At 52.4% G+C, this 27,729-nt stretch overlaps 1 protein-coding gene across 2 annotated transcripts in view; it reads right to left on the minus strand.

Annotated features, from left to right (window-relative positions):
• The window catches only part of WNT7A (Wnt family member 7A), a 78,580-nt gene that overhangs the window by 40,889 nt on the left and 9,962 nt on the right, over positions 1–27,729 (minus strand). Inside the window, exons 1-2 of one of the 2 annotated variants that reach the window (XM_027042736.2) lie at positions 21,702–22,011; positions 16,410–16,636 (exon numbers count right to left, since the gene is read on the minus strand). In XM_027042736.2, coding sequence (XP_026898537.1) covers positions 16,410–16,636; positions 21,702–21,772 — 298 coding nt within the window. In that variant the 5' untranslated portion in view covers positions 21,773–22,011. Of the gene's footprint in view, positions 1–16,409; positions 16,637–21,701; positions 22,012–27,729 lie in introns of those variants that run through there. The other variant, XM_053218890.1, reaches the window with a different exon arrangement.

The following is a 27,729-nucleotide window of genomic DNA, read 5'->3' on the forward strand; positions in this document are numbered from 1 at the left end:
GCCGGGCTCACAGGAAGGCAAGGGAACCCGTAGGGGCCGTGTGTTGAGGACAGAACTGATCACCAGCAGGGCGAGTAGGCATGGGATGTGGCCATCTTGTGCTGCTGGGCTCTGCAGAACAGGGAGCTCATGAATTAAGGCCTCAAGGCCTGGTGATCAGGCCCTGGGTCCCAGAGGGGCAGGACATTGGAAAGGAGCTACTACTTGATGGACAGAATTGCAGAGAGGGCATGCTGGGAAAGTCGCTGCTCACGCACACACACCCAGCAAAGCAGGACAATAAACAAGCTACCTTAGGCAGCACAGGAGGTGGGAAAGTAAGGGGTGAGGACATCAGAATCCTGGAAACTGGGAGCCTTGTCCCTGCCTTCGAGATATGGCTCAGACTTGTCCTTCTGCATGCTCAGGGGTTCCCAAGTCAAGGGGGAAGACTGGCCCCAGGCCGGTCATTCCCTAAGACCCCTCGAGAAGCAAAGATAAAGCTGCCAGGCACCAGCTCACAGGAGAGTATGAAACACACGAGGAAATAATATACTAGATTCAGCCAACAGTGAGATTAGACCCTCAGTGACACCAAAGGAAAAAATAATGAGATGGAGAGCATAAAGAGAACAGGATGGGGGTCATTCCCATTCCACCACTTCCCAGCTGTGTGACCTCAGGTGAGTCACCCAACCTCTCTGTGCTCCAGTTCCTCCACTATAAAATAGGGACGGCAACCACCCACTTTCTTAGGGTAGCTGAGAGGATTAGAAACACTAACAAAGATAAAACATTTAGCACAGAGCCTGGTATGAGAAAGGGGCCCCAGATACTAGATTTATTACGATTTCTATTCATGACGGTAGTAACAATTTTTTTTTAATTTATTATTTTTTAAATTTACATCCAAGTTAGTTAGCATATAGTGCAACAATGATTTCAGATTCCTTAATGCCCCTTACCCAAGTAACAGTTCTTTATGAGAGGTTGAGGAGGTAAAGAGTAGGAGGCAACGTCGATCTTCATTTATGGTTGAAGAAAACGAGGCCAAGAGAAAGGTCTGGCTTGCCCTGGGGCCACCCAACGGGTGGGCAACAGAGCTGAGCTGCTGACTTGGCCTCCAGACACCCCATATAGATCAAGTCTGTCCCCAGGGATTAAATGGCCAGAGGTGCCGCAGCAGCTGAAAGGAGACTGTGTCCCCTTTATCAGACCAAGAATGGAGTATGCAAATTGAGGAGGGGGCGGGGAGCCAGGCTGGTCATCTGAGACTTGCCCTTCTCCCAGACTCCTCCCTGGAGGCGGGGCCAGGGGCAGGGTGGGGAGGGGTGGGACCAGCGTCTTTTGTGGTAATTTTGTGTGCAGTGCAGGTGACCTGCCCCTGGTCCCTCTGAGCCCCCTGAGCAGCGCACACCAATGCAGGTGGTGAGGGGCAGACAACGAACTAAACACGGCTTCTGTTCCCAGGTACATCCACTTAGGTCGGGGAAACACAGTTGAACCCCCACACAGTTAACTCCCCTAAGTTCAAGGTGGACCCCACCCCCCCTCCCCGCTCCACAGTAAAGTCCCATCATGGGCCACGGCCTGCCCCTCCCCGCCAAGCTGGCTCTTACCTCAGCACCCACTGCCCCTGAAAAGTGAAAATTGTGGCTTAAGAGTTCCCAGGGACCCAAGTACTGGCTGCTCAAGCCCAATGCCTCGGGGTGCTAAAGGGTCACTGTGAGCCCTGCCATTGACCTTGATGTGGGCCTTGCCCACCTACATTAGACTGGCACTGCCTGATCCCCCCTCCCTTTCTCCCCCACCCCCCACCTGACCACTGAGGAAACTGGCCTGTGCATCAGGCTACCTGCGTATCTAACGTCAGGCCTGTTAACCGCTTTAAGCCTCTGTTGTTTCTTCTGTGAAATGGGCATAATGACAGCATCTAGGTTATCATGGGCTACTGAGCAGACTGAACCACAGAACGAGGGGAAGGGGCTGAGTACAGAGCCAGGCATGTAGTAAGTGTTCAGTAAATGCCAAGCATCGTTGTTGTTTTTGTTATTATTACCCCCAGGTCCCATTTTGCCTCACTGTGCTCCATAATGCCCCGAAGGATAAGACAGCCTCACACAGAGGCAAGTGGGTGGGGTTGAGCCAGCCATGTCTGCCTGCCCAGCCAAACTGCAGGTTCACAAGGCGACAGTGACCACATCTGTCTTGCTTCCATTGTTTACAACCCCCCCCCCCATAATGCGTGAGGGATGAATGAAGGAGCAGGTCTGTTTCCAATTTCAACCCCGCCAGGAGCTGGATGACCTTGCACGAGTCACTTAACCTCTCTTCGTCTCCATTTCCATACCTGTTCGTGTCACCTACTCTGTAGGAAGAAATATGTCTCACCTAGCACAAAGTTGGTGCTTAAGTAAACTGCAGTGAGTATTACAGAGATTATAATTGATAAAATTACAGGCACACTGTTGGGAGATACAGAAAGAAAACTCCCCTCCCCCCCCATTTAGTTTTTTTACATAGCCCTCCTGCCATTTTAGATTGATTTGCTTATTGTCTGTTCCTCACACACCTACCACTCCCATCCCCCCACTGGAATATAATTTCCTTGAAGGTAAGCATTCTGTCATGTTCCCCATTGGGTCCCCAGGGCCTGACACATAGTAGGTACTCGGTAAATTTCATTGCATGAATGAATGAATGAATGAATGAATGAAAGCTTCAAACGGTGGCCAACAACTTTTATTTAGGGCTTATTTGCCAGGCTCCCGGTTAGGCAATTTGGGAAAGTCTGCTCACCTATTCCTTAGGAAAACAACCCCGACTGAAAGGTTCAGAGAAGGTCTGACAGGAGGGTGGGGAGCAGTGGTGAACTCAGCCCATTCAGCCTACTTCCTCCAAGGTACCAGCACAGAGTTAGCCAGAAGCTGGGGTTTTTGAGGGGGGTTTTGGGTTCAGGGAGAAGGCCTGAAAGTAACATTTGTTGAGCACCTACCATGTGCTAGACCCATACTTGGCTCTCTGTGTCGTGTTTCCCAACTGCCCTATCGGTAGACGTCACTGTCCACAATTTTACAGATGAGGAAACCGACGCTCTGAGAGGTAAAAGTGATTCACTGAGGCCACCCACCTACAAACTGGCCACAACTGGGATTCTAGACCCAAGTGTCCTTTCTCAGCCCCACCCACCTCTCTTCCTGGCTCCTCGTTGAATCTGGAAGCCCACGGTTAAGAGAGATTCTTTTGGCTTAAGGCATGGATGCTTATCAAAATGCCTTTATTTCTGTCAAGAGATGCCATTAGGTTATCAGTTAAAACCTATCAACAAATAATTTATAAGACCCATTCAAGTGAGATGGCTTGCTAAGCTAAGAGCCGGTTTTGATGGCAGGGAGAAGGTAGAAAAGGATTCCAGAATCTTAAAATCTCAGACTCTTAAGGTGAGAGGCCATGTTACACTGCATCCATCCGTGGGTTCTTCCTGCACCCATCCCACGTGAGTAACACCTTGATTTATCAGTGAGGAAACTGAGGCTCAGAAGAATGACTTGCCCAGAAGAGCCAGGATGCAAACTTCGAGGTCACATGCTATCTCCAACCACTCCGGGGCAATGCCCTACACCCTGGCCATTCTCAGGGCTCCCAGGACAGCCCGTGTCTCAGCTGCTTGGGTGATTTCCTGAAGGCCACCTTGTTTGTCTCTTATGAGGCATCTGCAAGAGTGCATTTAGGGTGTCTGTTTATGACATCCTATGCCCAATGGCATAGTTCATCATAAGCATGGCAAAGTCATAAAACGCTTATTATTTAAGAGGCTCTTTCCTAAGCACTCAATATAGATCAACTCAATCCTGGCAACTGCCCTGTGAGGTATGGACCGTTACTATCTCCATTTTACATATGGGGAAACTGAGGCCTGGAGAGGTGACGCAACCTGCCAGGACTTAAACTTGGCTCAGCTCCAGAGTCGGACCCACTCTCCTGCCTCCAGGTCATGACACCCACTCAGTCCTCCTGACCCCGACCCAGGCACTTTCCCAGATCTTCCACATGGAGTCACTGAGCAGCACACGCTGGGCTTGGCCATTGCTGACCACGCGCCCTCCAAGAACAGACCCACCCCCCCCTCTGCCTGGAGAGTCTACCTGTCTCTCCTACCCCGAGCTGAGGAAGAACCTCCATCAAATCTCCTGGACCAAGCCATGTGCCCTGTGCCATCACTCCACAGATATTTCTTAAGCACCTGTCATGTGCTGGGGCCTGGGGATACCGACAAGAGAGACTCAGACATGGCCTTGACTTCATAGGGGAACAGACAGCACGATCACATCATTCAGTGGCAGCTGAGGACTCTGAAGAACATAAAACAGGGCAGTGTTGCTAGCCGGGTGCACCGGGGGTCGTGCCTTTAGAGCTCAGAGGAGCCAGCTATGCAGCTCTCTCTGTGAGGAGCCCACGTGATGGCCCTGAAACAGAAGAGCTGTTGGCAGAAGCAGGAGAGCCAGGGGCACAGGGGAGCCGAAGCTCTCAAGGGCGGTGGCAGGTTCTGCTGGCTCCACCATCCTGCCCTGCACAGAGGCATCCTCAGAATCAGAGAACAGACTCCCAGAGCCGCAGACGTAAATTCCTCCTGGAATGATAGGTTCATGGAGTCCAGGAGACTTGCCCAAGGTCACCAGTGACTCAGCGAGACTAGGGGGACTAGAACGAGGCTCTTCTCCTGGCTCCCAGCATGGGGTCCCCACTCTCACCTCCACCACATCCTCCTTAACTCTCAGGGCACCCACATCTCCCGGTAAACTTTCCATCCAGAAGCCCAGGTAACTGGCTTTAGCTCAGAACTTGGATACGATGGAGCTTATCCATCCTTCCTCCTCTCTACTCCTTATTCTGCTGGGGGGACCCTGAGCAAGGGCTCTGCCTCCCCGAATCTCAACTTTCCCATCTGTGAAACGAGAACCACCAGGAGGACACTGCCAAGTTGCCATGAAGAGTAGTGCACCCTCTGTGTAAAGAGCCCAGGCCCTAGGAGGTGCTCAGGAAAGTGTTATCATTGAGGTGGACATGGGGAGCCCGAATGGTGCCCTCCACACAGCCCAGCTCCATAACGATCCCGGTGGGTACAGAGGAAATAAACTGATGACCAAGCCTGCCCGAAAGATTCCATTCCACCGCCCTGTGCAGCCACCGTAAATGGTCTGCACCGGAATATTATCTGGGTGTATTTACGGTATCTTACTGGAAACCACAAAGTGCATTGTATTTTTTTTTCTTTTGCTATTTAAAGCCAATGGGTCAGAGAGTGAGCAATCTGCAGTGACACGGGCTGAAATATATGATGATTTGGAAAATATACAGATGGAAAAAGGTTGCTTTTGCCAGTCCCGTGGCATGGCAGCTCACAGCCCTTCTGGGCTCAGAATGCCACATCTGGCTGTCTCCATCCAGAGGAACTAGAGAGCTTCTCGGTGAACAACTGGAAGAACTGGGGGTGCTGGGAGTACATGTCTGGGCTGAGCCTGGCTAAGATAATGGGCCCTTAGAGCTGGAAACTGGGGGAGGGGCATGTGCAGGCCCCCAGTCTCCACCCTTCTCTCCTGCCTCAGTTTCACCTCAGGGTCTCTCTTCTCACTGGGCAAAGCCAGTGCATCCTGCTGACCGTCCACGAAGGGTCAACATCTGCCCCTTCCTGCCTCCATGCCTTTGCGCATGCTGTTCCGTCAGCCTGGACATGGTCTTCTTCCCATCTGCCTGGTGAGAGGCAGGTGTTTTCAAAGCAGGGCCCTGGAGGCGATAAATCTGGTTTCACATTCTGGTTCCACTTCCCAGTGGCAGGACCTTAGATGAGTTCATTGACCTCTCAAGGCCTCAGTGTCCTCCTTTGTAAACTGGGAATATAGTCACCTTCTTAAGGTCGCTTGGATGGTTAAAAAACCAAAGCACATGACAGAATCTGTCAATCCCTTATCCACACCTGCTAAGGGATCAATAACCAGTAGCTCTTACAAGATGCACTGTTGGTTCACCAGCTCCAGTGCCCCCTCTCTGAGGAACCTTCCTGATATGCCCCTCCTTCTGCTTGTGGCCCAGCACCTTAGCTCTCCTTACTTGGTGTTGAATTGAATTCTGTCTCTTCCCACTAGATTGTGGGGAGCTGGATTATTTATCTGCGTAGCCTCCATAGTTGAATGAGTGAATGACAGTGTGTGTAAAAGCGTGTAAGCATGTGAGTGTGTGTGTGTGCCTGTCCACCATATGAAAGCTGGAAAGAGAACATTATAACAAAAGACTCATCTCAAAGAATAGTGTCAGGAGAGCTAAAACCCAGGATGAACTGAGGCTTGCAAAAAAAAAAAAAAAATGCAAAGGAGACAAAAAGTCCTTTGTTAGCTGCGTTCTAAGCAAGAATAGGGAAAGAATAGGTCTTTCGCTCAGGCAAGATGGCGCATTGTTAAGAAATGGCAGAGAGAAAGTGGAGCTGGCCTGCCCCTTGCTTCTGTCTCTCTCACTCACTGCAAAGGCCTTCGAATCTATCCTTCCAAGCAGTCATTAGCTCACCAGACATGTGCTTTGGCTGTTTTCACAGCCTGAAATGGGTAAAAAGACGGAGCCATTTGTGTGAGGCACGGATTCCCAGACGAGGGAACCTAGGCCCAGCGGGTCACCCTGCTCTAAAGAGTGCCACAGGAGCAAAAGCCTAGAAATGCATTAAAGTCATCCGGTGTGCAGACACAGGAGGGTGGTACTCCCCTCCCAGGGCCTGGATCCTAGGTCATCTGTGCCCATCCCTGGAAAAATTCCGGCGGGGGAGTACCAAACAGGAGGTCGTGAGTATCTGGAAAAGAATGCAGCCGTCCCGCATGTCGGGAAATCACCATTTCTTTGTTGACAATAATGCTGGGGACAGAGCAAATTTCTATATGTGCTAAGAATGTGATTATCTTCCCACATCCTGTCTCTCCCCTGACACAAGGGAAAGAAATTCTTCTGACAGCTCCCCTCCCAGGCAAAGCACTGGCGGACTGATTCATGCCCACCTCTCTCTCCAGCCTCTTTCTGCCCTCCCTCCCCCACACCCTAGAGTCCAGGGTGTCCGGATCACACTCCGGACCCCCTGGCTCTAGGCTGGGTCACACCTGCAAGCCTCTCCTGACGGGTTCTCCCCTGCCACAGCCTTCCCCCCTCTAGTGTGGACCAGCCCATCACAGATGACCCCTGCAGGCAGCCTTCTGTGCTACAGTCTACCTGCCTGGTGCCCTCTCCTCACCTATGAGATCCCAGAGCACATTTTCTGCTCTGATGTTGCTGTCTGTCCCCACCAAACTGTGAGCACACTGAAGGCAGAGCCATTTCATCAGTCTACCACACAGAAGATTCTAGTAAATATCTGTGGGACCGATAAATGAATGAATGGCGGACACACGGTGGGGCAGGGGAAGCTTGTGGTGTGGGATCCCATGAGCATTTAAATTCTACAAATTCAACCAAAAGCACCTAGGGGAAAAATAAATAAAAACACTGTATGCGTGGGAACGTAAATTGGTGTAGCCACTATGGAAAAGAGTATGGAGGTTCCTCAAAAAATTAAAAATAGAATGATCATATGATCCAGCAATCCCACTTCTGGATACATATCCAAAGGAAACAAAATCACTCTCTTGGAAAGATACCTGCACCTTGTGTTCACTGCAGCATTCCTTACAATAGCCAAGATGTGGAAACAACTTCAGGGTCCATCAATAGATGAATGGACAAAGAAAACGTCATATATGTGTGTGTGTGTGTGTGTGTATTTTATGATACATACATAAAATGTGATATATAAATGGGATATACATATATATGCATATACGTGCACGCGCACACACACACATATATGTATATATATATATGAGTGGTGTTTCTTGTGGGGTGGGGGGCAGGGGGTGCCTCTGCAGAGCATTCTACCAGATGGTCAGTGAGTCCAAGGTCAGAGATGAGTGGGTCCTCCAGGAAAAGCCTGCTCAAGCTGCTCTCTTGTCTGTGAGACTTTTCAGGGCCTTTAATACGCTGGTGGGCATTCTGGCTCCCCCAAGTAGGGAGCTCCCCAGTTTGTCATCCAGGGAGCCCTCCTATGTTTCTCCAGAGACGCTGGTGGAGGAAGGGAGCGGGTGGACAGTATCATTCTGCTGAACAGATCCTGGGAACGCGTCTTTTTGAATCATGCCATGGGGAAGGGGTCTTCCCTAGGCCTTGACCTAATTAGCATGTTTACCCCATTTGAAGCCAATGCAAAGGTGGAAGGGAGAGCCAACAGAATGCCAGGCTAAAACGGATTAAAATGAAATGTGCGGGAATGAATGTTCAGCCTCGTATTGAGGTCAGAATGAAAAGCATCCACTCACACAACAGAGGGAACAGAGTGCTTCCTGTGTGCAAGGTACCACCGACCTGGGAGTCAGAAGGTAATTAAGACCTGGGCCTTGTCCTCAAGGGCTCAGAGCAGCTGCTGGCACATAGGATAGAGAGGAGCTCCGGGGTCATGTGTTTCTTCATGTGTGCTCTGAGCACCTACTGTGTGCCAGGCCCTGGGTGGGGCATCCCAGGAGAAGATGCTTGACAGGCCTGGGTTCCATGGACACCCCCACAGTCAGGGAGAAGATTGATATTGGACACGTCTTTGCAAAAGTAAGCAATGTCCCTTCTGAAGGTGGTAAGTGCTGTAAAGACATCAGAACAGATTGACCAATGTCAGGCTGGACAGTCCAGGAAGGCCTCCTGGAAGAGGTGGCATTTGAGTGGAGACCTGCATGATGCTGGAGCAAGCAGGTTACCTGCCATCTCTTGGCAGCTGCTCCCTTTCACCCTTCTCCTCTGCCTCCTGCTCCAGAGGGAGCTGAGGGCGGGTGTCTGCACCAGTACCCAGGGAGGTCCCCACATCCTCTGGTGCCCGTCTGTGGTCACCATGCCCTCCATGTACCAGGCGCCATGTCAGAGGCCTCCGTCTGCTTCCTCACAGAGCTGCCTTCTGGCCCAAGAGAGAGATGATAGCAACATCACAACTATGATTTCCGGAGCACATCCTATGTGCCAGGCGCAGTTCTGAATGCTTTGTGGGGACTAAATGATCTCAGCCCATGGGACACAACCTATGGAGCAGACACTATTATTACTGCCGTGTGGTCAAGGTCCACAGCTAGTAAATGGGGAAGCCAGGAAAAGAACCAAGCGGGCAGTCTAGGGGCTGAACTGTTATACAGTGCTGCACAAATGAGCAAATAGGGAATATGCCCTGGAGTAGTGAAGTGATACGAAAAATCTGGCAAGGTAAGGGGCAGATAGGGACAGGTGGTCGACGCCACCCATGGGTGTCCTCAATGGAAGGACAAAAGAGCATCCCAGCAGAGGGGACAAGGCAGGGCAAAGGCGTTGAGGTGAGAAGGGCTTTGGTATGCTTGAGGGTGGAAAGAAAGGCAGAGGGGCTGGAGATGGAGGGGAGAGGGGGTCTGGGTGCAGGTCACAGGGGTCTGTAAAGAACCAGGGGGCCTGTTGGTATTTTATTCCTGGAGGAACAGTAAACCACTACAGGGTTTTGCACATTGTGGGGGGGGGGGGGGTGGCTGCCATGATCAGAGCAATGCTGGGAAGATGCTATGCCGGATGGCTGTGCAGCTGGGGAGGCGGGGGTACATGAGGAGGCTGATGTAGCTGTCTGGGCAACAAGTCTCTAAAGATGGAGGTTTTGAACCAGGAGGTGGTGGTGGAGCTGGTGAGAGGTGGACAGACTGGCAGACACGATTCACAGGTAGAGTCAAAATGGCGAGCTTAGATTAGCAATTGCACCGGTAGCCTCTCCCTATTCTCTGCATCTCCTCACTCTGTTCCACCAAGAAAAAAACCCAGTGCATGCATCCCCAATTCATTGAGCTCATCTTTGTCTGAGATGGGCATGTGAGCCTCCTGGGAGGGACAAAGGGATACCTTCTGATGGCCCTAATTTACAGGTGCCAGGATTTTAAATCCTGCACAACGTTGCCACGCGACTCCCTCATTCTACAGATGGGAAGACTGAGATAGGAGAGGTGAGGTACTCTCTCAGAGTCCTCAGCAAGGTAGCGGTGGGGCTGGAATGGAAACCTGGCCATGTGACTTTGATCCCAGTGCTCACTTGGTTGCCACATGGCCCAGCAAGACAAGGTTCTCAAATACGTGGCATCTTCGAAAATCTCAAATCTGGCAGGCTCACACAAGGAGAAGAATATCCCAGCATCAGGGAACTCACTACCCATCTCAGCTCTGCCACAAAACAGCCATGTGACTTTGGTCAGCCTCCGCCTCACTCAGAGCCTGAGATGAAGGTAGACAGACCTCCTGTCGGGGGGCAGATGAGGCCATACATGAGCAAGGGCTATCGCGGTGCCTGGCCCTCACGAATCCTCAAGGAAAAGACAAAAGAGTGAACCCCACATGAGCCACCATAGCCTGGGGTGCTATCTGATCCAGCCTCACTCCCCTGCACCATGACTCAGTACTACTACCACGACAGTCAAACCTGAGGCAAGAACACAAAACTGGATGGAAAAATGGGTAAAAAGCATGAACAGGCAACTCACAGAAGAGTAAACATGTAGAGCTAGTAAATATAGGAAGAGGGTTCACCCGAATTACTTCTCAGGAGAATGCAAATCAAGACGACAGTGAGAAAGCATTTTATACCCAGTCCCTAGGCAAAAATGAAGTCTGGATAATTCCAAGTGTTGCAGAGGCTGTGGATCAACACTGCTGGCTGGCAGGAGTGGCACCTGGCACAATCACTGTGGAAATCAGGTTGACATTCATACCTGTGACTAGCAATTCCATTCCTCTGTATACACCCAAGAGAAACACATGCACATGGGCCCCGGGAGATGTGAACAGGGAGGCGTGTGGTGGCAATGTGACAATAAATGCTTAGAGGCAACCCAGATGTCCCACAACCAAAAGCACAGGAGCATAGATTAGAGTCTATTACCCCAGCTAAAACGAATCAGCAACAGCTAAAGGAACAACGTGGATGGGTTTTATTACTAGTGAGTGAAAAAAATAAATTCCAAAAGATTGCGCATAGGATGATGTCTTTTCTTTATAAAATTAAATAGAACTAAAACCAAATAATTTACTTCTGGGGACTATATCAATATGATAAAACAGACACAAACAAGCAAGGAATGGGAAACCCATGGTTCAGGATAGAGAACGTATGGCTTGGTGAGGAGAGCAGGGGGTGGGGAGAGCAGGGGGTGCACAGGGATGCTCACAGGGGTGGATGTAAATTACCCATTCTTGTTCTAGATGTTGTGTTGGGTGCTGGATTCAAGGGGGGGGGGTTCACTGTATTATTTCAGAAAAGGAAAAGGCTGAAGGGGGAGAGGTGAATGCCTTCTTAAGCCCCTAAGGGCCACACTGGGTAGCAATTGATAAAACCAATGTGGAACCACTATTGTGGCTTCCAATATTGTAGATTCCAATAATCCCTGGCATTCAAGACCCCTGAATAGCTGGCCTGCAATCTCATCCGAGACTTCTGACCCCCTGCATCTTGAGGCTGCAGGGCCTTGTCCAAGATCATCTTAGCAATCCAATGTCCACATCTTTGCCCCACGGTTCTCTCTGCCAGGGATCGCATTCACTGGTGAAAATTCTTCCTACCCTTGAAGACCCAGAGCAAGGGCCATCTTCACTGTCCAGTCCACTTGTCTCACCTTCACTGTCCAGTCTCACCTCTGAGCACCCACCACACCATCTGTGCCTTTCTCTAAAGCACGAACCATTCCACAATCTGCTTGCTCGTTGTTATGGGCTGATTTATGTCCTCCCCAAAAGTAATATGTTGCAGCTCTAACCGCCAGTATTTCAGAATATGGCAAGGGGCAAGATGTATTTGGAGGTATGACCGTTAAATAAGTGATTAAGTTAAAATGAGACCATCATGGTGGGTCTTAATCCAATCTGACAGGTGTCCTTGTAGGCAGAGGAGATTAGGACATAGAGACATCAAGGGCCCGCGCACGAGGGAAAGATCATGTGAGGACACAGTAAGACGACAGCCATCTGCAAGCCAAGGAGAGAGGCCTCGGAAGAAATCAAACCTGCTGACACCTTGATCTTAGACTTCCAGGCTGCAGAACTGTGAGAAAGGAGCATCTGTGTCTAAGCTGCCCAGCCTGTGGTTCTTTGTTACAGCAGCCCCAGCTGGCTGATGGACCCGTGAGCGGTGCCTCTCCTCCAAGAGACGGTCTAGGTGGGGTTCCCACGTCTGGCCAACAAAATCACTGCCGTCCTCGGCCACTATGATTGGTTTGGGATGGACACATGACCAAAAGTCAAGCCCTGTTAGCTGATCCAGTCAGGGTGAACCCTAGGACTTTTGTAGGTGCAGCCAGAGAAAGGCTAAGGCTCTTCCTTGCAGTTCTAGAACCTGGAAGCTGCGGTGCTGGCACTTGAACAGCTATCTTGCCTCCCCAAGAAGCAGCTGTGGGGTTGGTAGAGGCCAACACCATCTCTGGTTCAAGCCATTCAAAAATTAGCACCATCCCTGACTTTCCAGTGACTTAGGCAGACATACATTCCCCTTTTCACCTTGAGGTGGCTTGAACTGGGGTTCAGTTTCTAGCATCCCAGTGGCCTTTGTCTGGTTCACATCCCTGGCCCTCTCCTGAGATCTATACAGTAAAATCTGGAACATTCAGAAGGGGAGACAGAGCCATGAAACGCAGAGCTGGGGACCAGAGTGGAGGCTGAGGAGGCAGTGGAAGGCGAGCCTTTTGGTCCCGGTCTCAGCATGGGATGGATAACTATGCCAGGGGGTGGCTGCCCACCCCAACATCAATGTTCCTCTTCCTCCTCAGTCACAGATCCTTAGCTGGTCTCATAGCTACTCTGAATAAAAGACTACAGTTCCCAGCTTCCCATGCAGCTAGGTGTGGTTATGTGACTGAGTTCTGGCCAATGAGATGTAAGCAGAAGAAGTATGAAGGGGGTAGGCCAGGAGGCTTCTGGGAAGTCTCTTCAAAGACAACGTTTCCTGCCATCCAGAGTGCGGTCTTGATGGCCAGAGCTCCCAAAATCAAAGACTACACTCTTGATGCCTCACCTACAAGCAGCCTGTTGGCTGGCCATTGCCAGGAAGAGGCAACCCCATGAGGGTAAGAGCACTGATGAAGAGCCCAGAAAGATGAAATCTGAGGCTTGCTGCTTGGTGTCTTTAAGCAGGATATGTTTATACGTGAGGAAACCAAGGCTCAGAGGGGATGTGACTTCTCAGACCCAAGGGAGGGTCTCATCTTGGCCTCCTTTTCCTCTCCTCCACTGCCACCACCTTACAACTTCCCAGCCAGGGTAATGCCTTTCTAAGTGGCCCTTGAGTCGTTGGCCTCCCTCCATCCTCTGCAACTCACTTCCAAAGCAGATCCCCACAGCTATCACTCAGGCCGGAGCCACTGTCACCTCCTGTCTGGAAGACTAGACCAGACTCCTAACTCCCAGTGGCACCTCCACGGTTCATTCTGTTCCCAGCAGCTACAGCAATGCTGCTAAATTCAAAGTCGGATCCTGTCATTCTCTTGACCCCCATTCACTGGAGGAAGACCCAAACCCCTGATGTGGCCTGAGAGATGTCACACTGTCCAGGTTCTGGCTCCTTCTCTGACCTCTGAGACTTCCTCTTCCCCCTTGTTGCTGTACTCCAGCTATACCAGGCCCCTCACTGTTCCTCAAACTGCCAAACACATTCCTGCCTCAGGGCCTTTGCACATGCCATTCACGTTGCCTAGCATGCCATTACCCAGAACTGCCATAGCTCAACTCCCTCATGAATCTAGAGGCCTTCTTTGACCAAACAGGCTGGAACAGCAGCCTCCAGCCATAGTGGGCACTCAATAAATAATTTGGTGAGTGTATGAGCTAATGAATGACATAACAAATGAATGAATTTTATAGCCACCCGTTAATGAATCTTCCAGGATTGCTGTTAGGCTGGATCATATGATGTTGCCATTTTTGCAAGCCAAAAATCATTGAATAGTGGCTATTTCATACAGTATGACCTTACTTTGGCAGCTATGCCATTGTTCAAAATTCTCCAATTGCTCCCACCGCCTAGAAATCCAAACTTCTGAGATGGATGCCACACACCTCCTGGCCCTGGCTCCCACTCCCCTTCTAAGCCTGTGAACCTGTTGCCCTAGCATTGCTATACTATCATGGGGTTTTCTTGGGCTCCTCTTATTGTTTGAATTCCTTGAGACCACCCAACGTGCAATGAATTCCCTCAATTGTACAATTCTAGCCAGCGGGGGGCTGCTGGACAGTAGGGGCTCCGTGTACCACAGCCCTCCAATGCACACCAGCAGGCACTACTATAATGGCAGGCTAAGGGCTGGCTATTCCAAGCCTACAGGCTGTGCTGGCATAAACCCAGTCCCAGGAGACCGTGTCCTTCACTTTTGTTGGCCTTGGACAAGTCCCTTCTGAGCCTGTTTCCTCATCTGTAGCATCTCATATGTCAGCGAAACGCGAGTTTAAAATAATGCCGGAGCCCAGGCTTGGTTCCCAGGAACAGGGGGCTGGAGATGTGAGCAGGAGACGGCAGAAAAACCACAGATGCCAACAAGACGGGGATTTCAGCGACCTGAATCGGAGTCCCAATTTCGTGTGAGCAGGGGGCAGCCCACACTCTCTCTGGGCCTTAATTCTCCGCCTGAAAAGTCAGCCCTGAGGTAGGGAAGAGGGAGAAGGAAGGGCAAGTGTTGCAAGGCAAAAGTCTAACCATGAAGATGTCAGAAGGGCACACAGGTGGAGAGAGGCACTGCAAGAGGGGGCCGATATGCCCCCCTGCCAACCTCACCATGATGCTGAGCTCTTTCCCTCTCAGGTGTGAGTAAGCAAGGGCCTACAGAAGATTGTGACACAAGACCTGCTTAGGACCAAGATGATACTGTTCTTCCTTCCAAGAAGGAGGAAGGAAACATCCAGCGGTGGATGTGACAGGGGAGCCCCAACCCTCATGGAGCCGGCGATCTCAGTGGGTGAGGAATGATTCAGACGGTGCCGAGTGCTTGGCCAATGGGCTGCAGCTTCGTAGTGAGAGGGGACTTTAGACACCTGTGATCAAGGGAGGCCCCGGGTGGCCCAGATGCCGGGAGGGAGAGATGCACAGAGAAAAGGGGCCCCGGTGCTGCCTGTGAGAAAGCATCTGAGGCAGAAGGAATGGTGTGGTGCTGGGGCTCCAGCACAGGACCCAGCGTGGTATGTTTGGGAAACAGAACAAGCCTGGGTGGGCAAGGGGGGAGGGGGCAGATGGGGGCAGATGGGGGCGTTTTGAAACGAGAGGAAGCCTCCATGGAGTGTTGAGCAGAGAAATGATGTGATCTGATTTTCATTTACAGAGGAGGACCCTGCCTGCAGGAAGGTCTGCAGGATAGTCAGGGGCAACAGGATGATGTGGGTGCCCGGGAGCCCAGTTTCGTGACCTGAGAGGGAGGATGTCAGGACACAGAAAAATGGCTGGATTTGGGATGGATCTCATCAGTGTCCACTGAATTTGCTGGTGTTGGGGCTGAGGGAGAGAGAGAAAACTCAGGGGTGCCTTTAGAGCAGCCCGGCAGGCCGGCTCAACCACTCCAGCCCAAAGACACTTGAGGCTGACTTATTTTCAGGGAAGTTCACAGCTTAGCAGCGAGCCTGCAGAATTCCTGGCCCCCAAGCAAGACACACACCATGACATTTTCCACAAGTGCTATGACCAAACCCCTTTCCACCAGGTTTTTGTCACAGTTGCTTTGAAAACCAAATGTGTGGCCTGACGCTTTGTGCATGTCTGTGTATATATGTGTGCAGGTGCACGTGCACGCCCGTGTGTGCATGTCCAAGCAACCCACAATCCCCACAAATCGCAGGTTACCAATGCAAATGCCCACAGTGGCCTGGTGGGTCACATAAGGGGACTGGGTGGTAATAGGGAGTGGTAGGGACCGTGGCAGTGACTGGCCTGCCCCGGCTCCACTTGAAGAAGCTGCATTCTCAGTCTGACCCCATTATAACTATGTACACACATGAATACGTCATCAGATCTGCTGATTTTTTAAAAGAAGACAGAAATTCATATTTCTAGGTGAAACAGTTTTTTTTTTTTTAATTGGTCTTCAATTTAACGAAACAGCAGAGTGCTATATCAGTCAGTTAGCATTCAGGCCACTGGTTGCTGTTTTTCAACTTTGCCATAAATGATTGGGGGGATCCGGATTCAAATTAGGAAGCCAACCCTCACGAGGAGATCTGAATTCAAGTCATGATCCCATATTAGGGAGCATTCCCACACGGGGCAGGTGAGAGGGTCCTAGAGGGCTCCCGGGGGTATTGTGGTCTCCCACAGCCTGTGAGACCTTGCCTGAGGTGTCTGGGTGAGCACATACCCACTTTGAGCTCCTTCCCGAAGACGGTGCGCTCTCCCAGTGCAGAGCAGTTCCAGCGGCCATTGCGGAACTGAAACTGACACTCGTCCAGGCCCATTTGTGAGCCTTCTCCTATGACGATGATGGCGTCGGGACGGCTCTGGCAGATCGCCCGCTGTCTGGGAGCCAGGCCTGGGATCTTGTTACAGATGATGCTCGCGCCCAGAGCTACCACCGAGGAGAAGCCACTGGAACGGGGGACATAGAGAGAAGGAGTGTTAGGCCAGCAAGGTGGAGGGCACGGCTTGCAAGCCCTCCCAGCGTGTCTGGCCCTGGCCACCGCCTCCCACTGCTCCCAGCAAGGGTCCCAACTTTTTGACACTGCACCCCCAACCCACATTTATTCATTTTTTTATTCCCTATCGGCACTTTTGTAATATATATATACAATATCAGTGAGGCTTGATTTCCTTTTAAGATATACACACACAAAGACGATGTATGTCACAAACATAATGTGCACAAAAGAAGTTGCCCTTATATTTATGGTTGGGTTCAATTGAGATGAAATTTAAAATCATGCAAAATACAACCTAATATTGTCTAGGAATCATCTCTATGTGGTAAAACTGCAAAGTCAAGCCAGGGAATGGTAACTGTAAAGTTTCAGGCAGCAGTTGGCACTGAAAGGTTGTCCATACACAGACATTCATTTAAAAAACGGGGCGCCTGGGTGGCTCCGTCAATTAAGCATCCAACTTCAGCTCAGGTCATGATTTCATGGTCTGTGGGTTCAAGCCCCGTGTCAGGCTCTGTGCTGACAGCTCGGAGCCTGGAGCCTGCTTTGGATTCTGTGTCTCCCTCTCTCTCTGCCCCTTCCCTTCCCTCTCTCTCTCTCAAAAATAAATAAACATTAAAAAAGTTTTTTTTTAATTAAAAAAACCCCACCCAACTGCTTGTACATGTTATATATACTCTCTGGTATGTATGTATGTGTTCTATTAGAAACAAAATCTTTAAAAAGTAATTGTAAATAGAAGTCCTATTTACATAGAACTTCATGCCAACAGAGCATGTGTATCCCATTCTAGGCATGACCCACCTAGAGGATGCCTATGACGGAACCGTCTACAGTTCCTATGTTCCTGACTCATTCTCTACACAGATACGTCTTTGACCCCTATCAAGTGCCAGGCACCATGCTGGGACAGAGGCAACAGCCTGCCCTCCAGGAGCTATGGAAGGGGACTACACCCATTTCACAAATGAATAAAACAGACCATTGCAGACAGTGGTGGGCACTATGAGGAAAGTAAATGAAGACACTGTGATGGCATTTGGGGGGTGGCTGGGAGGGAAGAGAGAGGGCCCACTTTAGCTGGGGTGGTCAAGGGAGGCCACCCTGGGGAGGTGCAGAGCAGCAGGGCCTGAATGGCCAGGAGCCAGCCATGGAAGAGTAATCTGGGCAGAGGGAATGGCAAACACAAAGTTCTGGGAGGGGAGCAAGCTTGTTGGGATGGCTAATGAACAGAAAGAACCCACAGAGGCTGTTGCCTCAGGCTCAGGGAAGGGGAGGGTCTGGGGAGAGGACCTGGTAGAGAGTAGAATTTTCTCAGGTGCATCAGGATGCACTGAAAGGCTGAAAGCGGGGAAACCCACAGGATCCCCTCCCTCCAGCCCCACGGGGGCGGGGGCGGGGAGGAATGCGGGATGCCAGGGCAGGAGAAGGGAGAACAGACGGACGGGTAAGAGGGGTGGTGGCTTAGCCTTGGCAGCAGTGGAGGAGGCTGCAGATGGGGCTGACCAAACTTGCTGATGGACTGATTGAAGGCAGAGCTGAGGGGAGGGATGGGGTAGGGTCTGAGGGAAAGACAGGCGTCAGTGTGACTCTTGGGTGTCTGGCCTGAGAGTGGGGCCATTTCCTAATATCAAGATAACCCCAGACAGGCTCCAGTGGTAACCCTGCGATGGTGCAGGTAGCCCTCCCTTTACACAAAGATGGTCCTCACTCTGGAGCTTTTAAAGAGAAGACCTCACCCCTGATGCCTCACTCTGGTTATAATAATAAGAGCTTCCATTTATTGAAGGTCACTGCCAGCCCTGGGCGAAGTGCCTCACACTTTCCATCCTGGGGCTCAGCTACAGGAAGTTGTTCTGGAATTGGAATTTCTTAAAGCGAGGCTCTGTGTACCAGTGGCCCAGGAGATGAGGTGATCCCAGTCCTTTCCAAGCACATAACAGACCACTCCTGCCCTCTTTCCCTTCATTCCTTCCTCACACCAGCCCTCTTCCTGCCTCAGGCTCTTCCTCCCTCAGGTCCTTACCAGTCCCCTTCCCTGGAATCTCTCTGGTCCCCTGAGATGTCCATCATTCTTGCCATCATTCATGTGACTTCAAGGGACACCTTCCTTGACCACCGCAGCTAAGGGAACCTGCCTCCACATCCCGCCCCTTATAACTTTCTATCACAGTCTCTGTTTTGTTTACTTAATTCTCTTTATGACTTACGGTCTTCTGAAATGTTTTAATACGTGTTTGGTTTTGCGTGCCCACTTTGTTCCCACTTGTCTTATTAGACTATGAGCTCTTCGGGGGGGGGCATGGAGGCTGTCTGCTGGTTCACTAAATGGCTACTGAATGAATGAATTATGGAGCTTCAAAAATATCACTCAGAATAAGTACCTGTGTTCAACACAGCAGGTGCCCCCAAATACGTGCTGAATGAAGGGGTGAACTTTGGCAACATCCCTACCATATGCCAAGGCAGTGTGGCCGGTGCTGCTGCAAACATTAGATACCTGGGACCTTCCTAAACAGCCCTGGCCGCCAGGAATCACCATATCCATTTCGCGTATCTGAAAACTGAGGCTCACAGAGATTGAGATCTGGGGGCCAGTGGGTCACAGATCTGAAATAGGAGACTCAGTAGAGCTCTCATTCATTCACCCGAGGCACTAAGAGAGAGTCTAAGACACCTAGAGCCAGACTATTTGAGATGTTTGAGGAAGAGGTGGCAAGTGGAGACGTTTTGGCCCCAAGTCAGGAGGAACCTGTAAACACCTGTGACCCCCAGAGAATTCCTACACCAGCAGAGTGTAATGATATATTAGGGTCAAAAATTCATAGGAACAATAATCTAGCAGCTAAGAGGTCAGGCCTAGGGTGCCATCCAAGCTTCCTTCACCTACTAGCTCTGTGGCCTTGGGCAAGTTACATCCCCTCTCTGTACTTCCGCTTCTCCATCACTAAAATGAGGATATTGATAATTAGTCCTCATCTGTCAGAGTGGCTGTGAAAATTAAAACATAGAAAGTGCCAGGCACATAGTATGTACTCGGTAAGTATGCTGCTCTCGTGGTTTTGATTATTATTGGATTTGCTGTCACAAGGGGATAGTGCTTGAGACACTTGCCCTAGCATCAGTCCTGAGCAGGGAGGAACCAGTCACATCCTGGGAGCTGGAAGGCTTCTGAAGGACCTTGGGACTTTACTCCTCATATCCATTTTACAGATGGATAACCCGAGGCTCAGGGAGCAGTGGGGCCAGGCCAAATTCACCCTGCAACTTCTTCTCCTGACCTGGACCTCTCCCTGCCCCAAAGGGCGACGTCGGTGCTGAAGGCCAGCGCCCTCCTAGCTCCCTCCCTCCCTCCAGGGCAGCTGGGCCCCCTCGGGGCCAGTGAGGTCTCCCGGCAGGCGGGAGGTCCGGCGGGCGGGGCAGCTAGGGGAGGTTATTTTCTGTTGTTTTCCCTTTCTCTCTCCCTTCCCTGGTCCCTCCGCCCCGTTTCTAATTAAAAAGAAGATAAAGCCTCACGCGGCCAGCGCCAATCAGCCCGACCGGCTTCCTGGATGCTGGATGCGCGCGGGGCGGCGGGGCGCGGGCCAAGATGAAGATTAAAGCAGGGAGAAAAAGAAAAGCCACCCAGACGCGGATGAATCAATAACACTTAAAACACACCCGCAGGCAGACAGAGCGCGAGCCCCGCAGCCGCCTCTCCGCCTGCGGTCGCCTCTCGGTCCGCGGTAGCGGCTGGCGGCCGCCTCGTCCGCTCTGTGCGCACCTGCTCCCACCGGCGGCTGTTCAACTTGCGAAATGCCCGCTCGCTCCGGAGACGCGGGGTGGGGAGAGGGGAGGAGTGGTTGTGGCAAAACACAAAGGCTCTGCCACACACACCCCCTCGCCGCAACCCCCGCAGTCTGCCCCCTCCCCAAGCCGAGCGGTCGGGATCGCGGGGGGGGGGGGGGGGGCCGGCGGTGGTCACCGCTGGAGGTGGGAAAGCAGGTTGTGTGAAACCTGCCAAGGTGGCCCTTCCTTTAGCGTCAGAACCTCTACCAATCCCTAAAGCCCCCCACTCCCGCCCCTCCGTGCTTCACACGCATTATCTCCGAAGTACAAAGGGTGACTGGCCCTGCAATTGCAGCTCCGAGACGCGTCCCGAGCCACCCCCTCCCACTTTCCAGCCAGAGCGCCGCCCCAGGCCCCACCTCCACAGAAATGCTGGAGTGAAGCGGGGAGGGCTGCTCCGCAGGCGCGCCAGCGGACTCGGGTGCCCAGTTTTAGGGGGCGGGGTGGCCCGCGTCTCTCTGGCGCTGGCTCTGCGAGCTTGTCTCTCTGGGTGTCTAGGGCCATCTCTCGTCCTACCTTTGTGTGTGTTCGTGGGGATGGGAGGAGCTGTCCCCTTGGCCTAGGAGAGGGCTCCGGGAGTACGAGGGTCCTCGGAAATCGGGTGGTGTCAGGGCTCTGAGCAGCGGTTTGTGCTTTTGCCATCGAAGGTCCCTCCCTTTAGGTACCTGTTCCCTGTTGCACGGACTAGCCCCACCTGCCACCCCGGGACTGCCCTGACTCCAGGAGTGGCTGTGCCCGCGCCTCTGTGTACAGAGTTCTTCTCGGGCTCCGGGGGCTGAGTTCCTTGGGAGCTGCTGTCGTTCCGGCTCCCGGCTCCAGAGCTCCTGAAGGACCTGCTGTTCCTATGCCTGGGTCAGAAGTGTCCCTAGGAGGGGCTGACCTTTTGCAGCAGCTATAGCTCTCTTCAGAGTCCCCCAGGCCGGACCGTCCCTGCTGGTTGTCTCTGGTTCTTGGGGCTTCCAGACTCAGACATCCTCAGGATGGCCGAACCTCTGCCCGAGTCTCTAGAGCTGTGCGCGCCCCTGGGGCGCCCGCCTGCGGGGGGCCTTTGTGCGCCCACGGCTCCCACACCGCGCCCACCCAGCCTCCCCGAGGGGCCGAAGAAGTTGGTGGCCGGCGGCCGACCCCCTCCCCAGGCCACACCAACTTTGCCGGGACAGTGTGCAGGAGATGCGAGCGGCCCTTACCCGATCCGGAGGTAGACCATGCCCAGGCTGAGAAAGAGGTGGCCCAGGCAGCGCCGCGCTTTCCGGTTCATAGTCCCCGCTGGCCGCCGGGGCCGCGGGCCGGGCAGTGCTGATCCCGCGGGCCGGCCCCGGCGGGGCTATCAACATAGCCCGCCCGGGAGGCGCGGGCCGAGGCGTTCCCGGGGCCGTCTGTCCGTGCGCCCGTCCGCGCGCTCGGCGCCTGAGCCTCGCCGGGAGCGCGGGAGCCACGGAGCGGGAGGAGGGAGGGAGGAGCGAGCGCAGCGCGGGGCGACGCCGGGCTGCGCGCGAGCGGCCGGTGCAAGTGTGTGAGGCGCGGGGAGTGCGGGGGCGCTGCTGCCGCCCGCCCCCGCCCCTCCCTCCCTCCCTCCTTTCTCCTGTCCCTCCCCCACCCCCTCCCCCGCCCGCCTCCCCGGAGCGCCCGCCCCGCACCCCAGAGCCCGCGGGACAGGGCCGCCAGCTCCAAGCGCGCGCTCACGCCTTGCCCCACGCGCTCCCGCGGCGCCCCCTCCCGGCTCCCGGGCGCTGAGCCGGGCAGGGGGCTGTGGAAGTCAGTTCGACCCCCACGCGTCGCTACTTCGCAAGTTGCAGGTCGAGCTGGTGCCCTGGGACTGCCCCTCGGGTTGAGAGGATCGAGGCGCGACCGAAAACCTCCGCACCCTGGCTCGCCTCCTCGTCCTCCCCGCCCGGTGGAACGCTCAGAGCTGGGGGCCAGGGTGTTAGGTGGCACCCCGGTTCCCCCTTTCCCCAGGCTTCCGAGCCCAGCTTCAGGGGAGGGCGCCCCCTTCCGCGGAGCGGGGATAACTGATTCAGCATATTCCTCCCCGACCCCTGGCTATTAGAGAGGGTGCGGCAGGTGGGTGCCCAGGTAGGGCAGCTTCTTCTGGAATGCCGCTCCTAGCGGACTGTCGGAGTCGGGCGGAGGCCAGGATGCCGGGCACGAGACCCGGGCGTGGGCCTCCGGAGCCGCCCGAGGGCGCCAGGCTCCGCTGGCCGCTCAGCACGCGCTCGCGGCGACACCTGGCGGGCGCGGTGGGCGCTGTTAGCTCCTCCTAGTTCCCTGAAACTGGGTGCTCGGGGCCTTCCAGCTGAGCAGAAATGCTGATCCCTTCCTATGATGTACACCCCAGAGTGTTCTTCAGCTGAAGAAATTGAGGCTCGGAGACGCGAAGGTATTTTCCCAAAGTCAGCAGCTAGTGAGTGGGAGAGGCAGATTGGAAACACAGCCCCCCACCCCCCACTCTAACCACCACCACGCCAGACCTGCCTATCGTTCAGAATTGCTTTTCTAAATCTTCCCTGAAAACCGCTGTTCATGCATTCATTCACATTCCGCAAATGTCTATGCATCATGGCAGGCTCGTGGATACAAGGAACACGAAGGACAAGGGACCTTCTTTGTTGGAGCTAGTGAGGGAGACAGACCAGAGAGAGGTAAACACATAATTTCAGACATCACAGCTTCCTGTGATGTGAAGATAATATAAAACAGAATGATGAGGGAGACAACACTGGGTGCCTAGGGATTATTTGAGATCTGAGCAGGTGGTGTTTGAGTTGAGAGCTGAAGGAGGCAGGATCTGGGGTCCCAGCACTTCAAGAAGGAGGACAGCAGTGCAGAAGGTTGGAGGTGGGCATGAGCACCAGGAGGGGAAGTGGGGCTCTGCTCAAGAAAGAGAAAGAAGGCCAGTGGGATGGAAGGGAGGAGATGGGGGTACACAGATCCCACAGAGCTGTGTAGGCATGTCAAGGAGCTTAGATTTTAAGGGGAAGTTCAGTGGGAAGACATGGAGGGATATGAAGAAGGATGACTCATCTCATTTGTGTGTTCAAAAGCTCCCCTTGGCTGCCCTGTGGAAAATCCACTAGTGGGGGAAGGGTAGGGCTGGGCAAAGTGAAGCCAGGCAGACCGGAGAGAAGACTACCCCATGGTCCAGGTATGAGACACTGGTGGTTTTAAAACACGACCACACAATTATTCCATGTGCCTCCCATTGAGAGGTGGGCTGTCTGTGCTCTCCCTGCTTACATCTGGGTGGCCGTATGTGTGGCAGAAGTGATGCCACAAGACTTGCCACAGGCTAGGTCATGAGAGGCAGTGTAGCTTCTGCTTGTTGGCTGGAACACTCCTGCCGGAGCCCTGAACCACCATGGAAGGGGTCTGGAGGCTGCCATGATGTGAGGAAGCTCAGGCATCGACAGAGGCCACATGTGGGTGTTCTAGTCCACAGTCCCAGCTGTGTTCAGCGTCGGAGTCCTCGCAGCCCAGGTGCCAGACATGTGGATGATTCCAACCTGCAGCCACCAAGTCATCCCTGCCTTTGAGTCTTTCCGGCTGAGGCACCGTGGACAGGGGCTTCTGTGGCCATCCCTGATGTGCCCTGTCTAAATCCCCAAGCCCCATAATTTGGGAGTAGAATAAAATGATTGTTTTATGCCATTCTTTGGGGGTAGGGTGCTTGTTACACAGCAATTGTAACTGAAACAACTAAGGTGGAAGGGGAGTGTGCAGGGAGAATGGAGGATGCTGGGCCTGGGCCACAAGAAGGTCTGACAGGACTTGGAAGGGCCTGGCCGAGAGAGGGGCAGGGAAGGGACAGAGTGGAGAGAGGGATGAACAGTGAGCCCCTAGGATGGCTGGAGTCCTGGGTGGATGAAGGCAGTCATGAGTGATAGTGGGGGAGGGGGATTGGAGTAGCTAAGGGCTCGGGAGGAAAGTCACAGAGTCTGTCCTGGCCATGTTTTTCCTCCTGTACTCCTCCTCCTCCTCTCCTACCCTCAGATGCAGTCAGTGATGAGCTCTGAGCAGTCTTCCTCCAAAGCATCACCTAAATGTGTCCTTTCTTTTCTATATGCATTGTCATTCTCTTAGACAAAAGATTCACTTGTGTCACAAGTGTTGGGGGACACTCATGATCAGGATGTTGGGGTAAGTGCTGCGGACATAGCAGTGGATCAAATGAATCCAGTGTCTGCCCTCCTGGAGCAACTCTTCTGAGGGCTGATTTGATTATCAGTCACACTGGTGGCACTTACTATGTACCAAGCACTGTCACCAAGAACTGTAGCACATGGACTCATTTATTTTTTTTAATTTTTTTTAACATTTATTTATTTTTGAGACAGAGAGGAACAGAGCATGAACGGGGGAGGGACAGAGAGAGAGGGAGACACAGAATCGGAAGCAGGCTCCAGGCTCTGAGCCATCAGCCCAGAGCCCGACGCGGGGCTCAAACTCACGGACCGCGAGATCGTGACCTGAGCCGAAGTCGGACACTTAACCGACTGAGCCACCCAGGCGCCCCCACATTGACTCATTTAATCCTCTTATAATACTATGAGGTAGGCACTATTCTTATTTGTTAATATTTTTGTTATAATCATAATTATCATCATTTTATAGTATGGGTAAAATGAGTCATGGAGGGATGAAATAAAATCCCAAACTCCACAGCTACCACATGGCAGAATTGGGATTTGAATTTACGGAGTTTTGAATTCAGCATCTGCTCTTAATCCTTCAATTATGCCTCCCATCTAATGGAAAAGAGAGACGTGAGCCACTGCAATAGGAAAAAAAAAAGGTATCAGGCATCAAGATGGGGAATGCAAGGACTGTGGGAACACAGAGAAGAGGGCTCCAAATGGGTGGGTCAGGGAAGGCTTCCTGGAGGAAGTGTTCCTAAACGGGGATCCAGAAAGAATGAGTTGGGGTTCACCGGGCAGAGTTTTTGAAGCCAGAGGAAGCAGGGCTCACTAAGGTCTGGTGAATGAATGGAGCATCAGAGGGAATGGGGGTAGAGAGGGAGTCTGGGGACACAGGGTATATCAATAAGTTTGGGCTTTATCATAAAGGGAAGCAGGGGTGTCATACGGTCAGATTTATGCTTCAGAAGGTTCATGGCAGCTGTTATGCGGTATTGAGAGAAGGGGGCAGGGCATGGGGACAGGAGGTGTCACAGACATGCAGGGCAGAAGAGGTCCAGCCCACACAAGGGTGGTGGCAGATGGTAAGGAGACAAGCGGATGGATTTGAGAGCTGGTCTGAAGGCAGAATAGACAGAATGATGCATCTCCAAGGACAAGATTCTGCCCTGGAGGCACTGTGGCTGGTGAGGACAACACAGAGATGGGACAGGGAGGAACAGGTGATGACCTTGGTTTTGGAGGTGCTGAGTTTGATGTGCCTGTAGGTCACTGAAGGGGCAGTTGAGTGAGTGTGCTGGGCACTCAGGAGGGAGTGTGTGGACTTTTGAGGGTGATGGTCTCCAGAGTTGGAAGTGGGCAGTCCTTCAAACCAAGGCATGGGTGAGACGTCAGAGAGGCCAAGAAGGCTGAGTGAGGACAGCCCAGCACAGAGCCCCAGTTCAGCATGATTTAAAGAACCAACTGGGCGGGGGCGTAGGGAGAAAAGCAGCCAGAAGCAAGTGAAGAAGACTGCCGGAGTGGGCAGGAAATTACTCAAAGAGCTAGAGAAGGAGCAAGTAGTTTTCAGGATCAGAGCTTGTAGGAGAAGCAAGGACTGAAAAGGATCCAAACTCAACTCGAACATCCAAAGATCTTTACAGTCTGGCTGAAAATCACCTTTCCAGCCCCTACTTTTCCCAAATCCCGTGACCGTATCACAAAAAATTAGCAGGTTGCCACTAATGTTTACAAAATGGAAACAGACCAGAAAATAATAGGGCACTGTACATAATAAGGCTCCGATTGTGTGTGTGTGTGTGTGTGTGTGTGTGTGTGTGTGTGTGTGTATCGTAGGTTGTAATAAAAAAAAAGTTGAGATTGTTACTCCATCCTGTTATCCCCTTTCATATGTCTGGAATGCCTTTCCCCCTCCTTTTCCAACCTGGCTGATTCCTCTCATCCTTCAAGGCCCTCCCAAAGTGAACTCATCTGAAGAGCCTTCCCTGGTTAACTTTGCCTCTGTCCTAGGCACTTAGCCTCTTTCTCATTCATCCATCCATCCATCCATCCATCCACCAAACATTCACTGAAGATTAAAGTGTGCCAGGCCCCATGCTGGGTATGGGATACAGCAGTAAACACATTTTTTCTCTTTGTGCTCCATGGCCCCTGAGCTGATCCTGGCAGAGTCCTTCCTCCCAGGATGGCTGGGCTCACGTGCCTCCCTTTTCCATTAGAACCTGAGATCTTAGCAGACAGGACCCTCTCTCCTGCATCTCCTGTATCCCCAGCATTGATTGAGGACCATGGCTTGATAAAAAAGACCACAGACTTTGGGATCGAGAAGGCCTGGGTCTGAATACCAGCTCTGCCACTTAATAGCTGCAAAATCCAGGGCAGTTTCTTAAAAAATGTATTCTAAGAGTTGTTGGGCTTTCACTGAGGCTAAAAATCTTTCATTTGACTGACAGCTTCCCCAGAGGGAACTGTATCTGATTCATTGCAAGACCCCAGACCAGCTGTGACTAACTGCTTCATGACTCAGTGAGACCTACTGCAGAAAGTTCTTCTTTGACAGAGCTATGCTAACCAAGAGGTTTTCTCCCCATTTGGCGCTTTCTGCTTGGATCAAGGGAAAAGGGTGTGTCTACAGCAGATGCTGCTCCTTTTTTAGCCTGCCAAGCATGCCTGGGGCAGGGGCACAGAGGGCCTTGGCCTTTGGCTCCCCCTGCTGGATGCAGAAGGAGAGGCTGCTTGGGTCCCCAGCACCGCATTATTAGGAACATGCATGGAGCACTGCTAGTTCTGGACTGGTTCAAATCTGGCTCCACTCTGTTATCTCCATGACCTTAGGCAAGTTACCTAAATTCTCCTTGCTTCAGTTCCCTCATCTGTAAACTGGGGATTATAACACTTTCTGCCTTGTAGGGTTATTGTGAGGTTTGAGACGCTACACGTCAAGTGCTTATGATGCTGCCTGGAACACAGCGAGTACCACGTGTGCAACTGTAACATTAAACTAATGGAAAGGCCACAACCACTGCTTGGTGCCACCACCGATCCAGATAGGATGTCCACGTTTAAAACAGTCTCCATCATCGGA

This window comes from Acinonyx jubatus, chromosome A2 (genome assembly GCF_027475565.1).
Source record: "Acinonyx jubatus isolate Ajub_Pintada_27869175 chromosome A2, VMU_Ajub_asm_v1.0, whole genome shotgun sequence".
Taxonomy (NCBI): Eukaryota; Metazoa; Chordata; class Mammalia; order Carnivora; family Felidae; genus Acinonyx; species Acinonyx jubatus.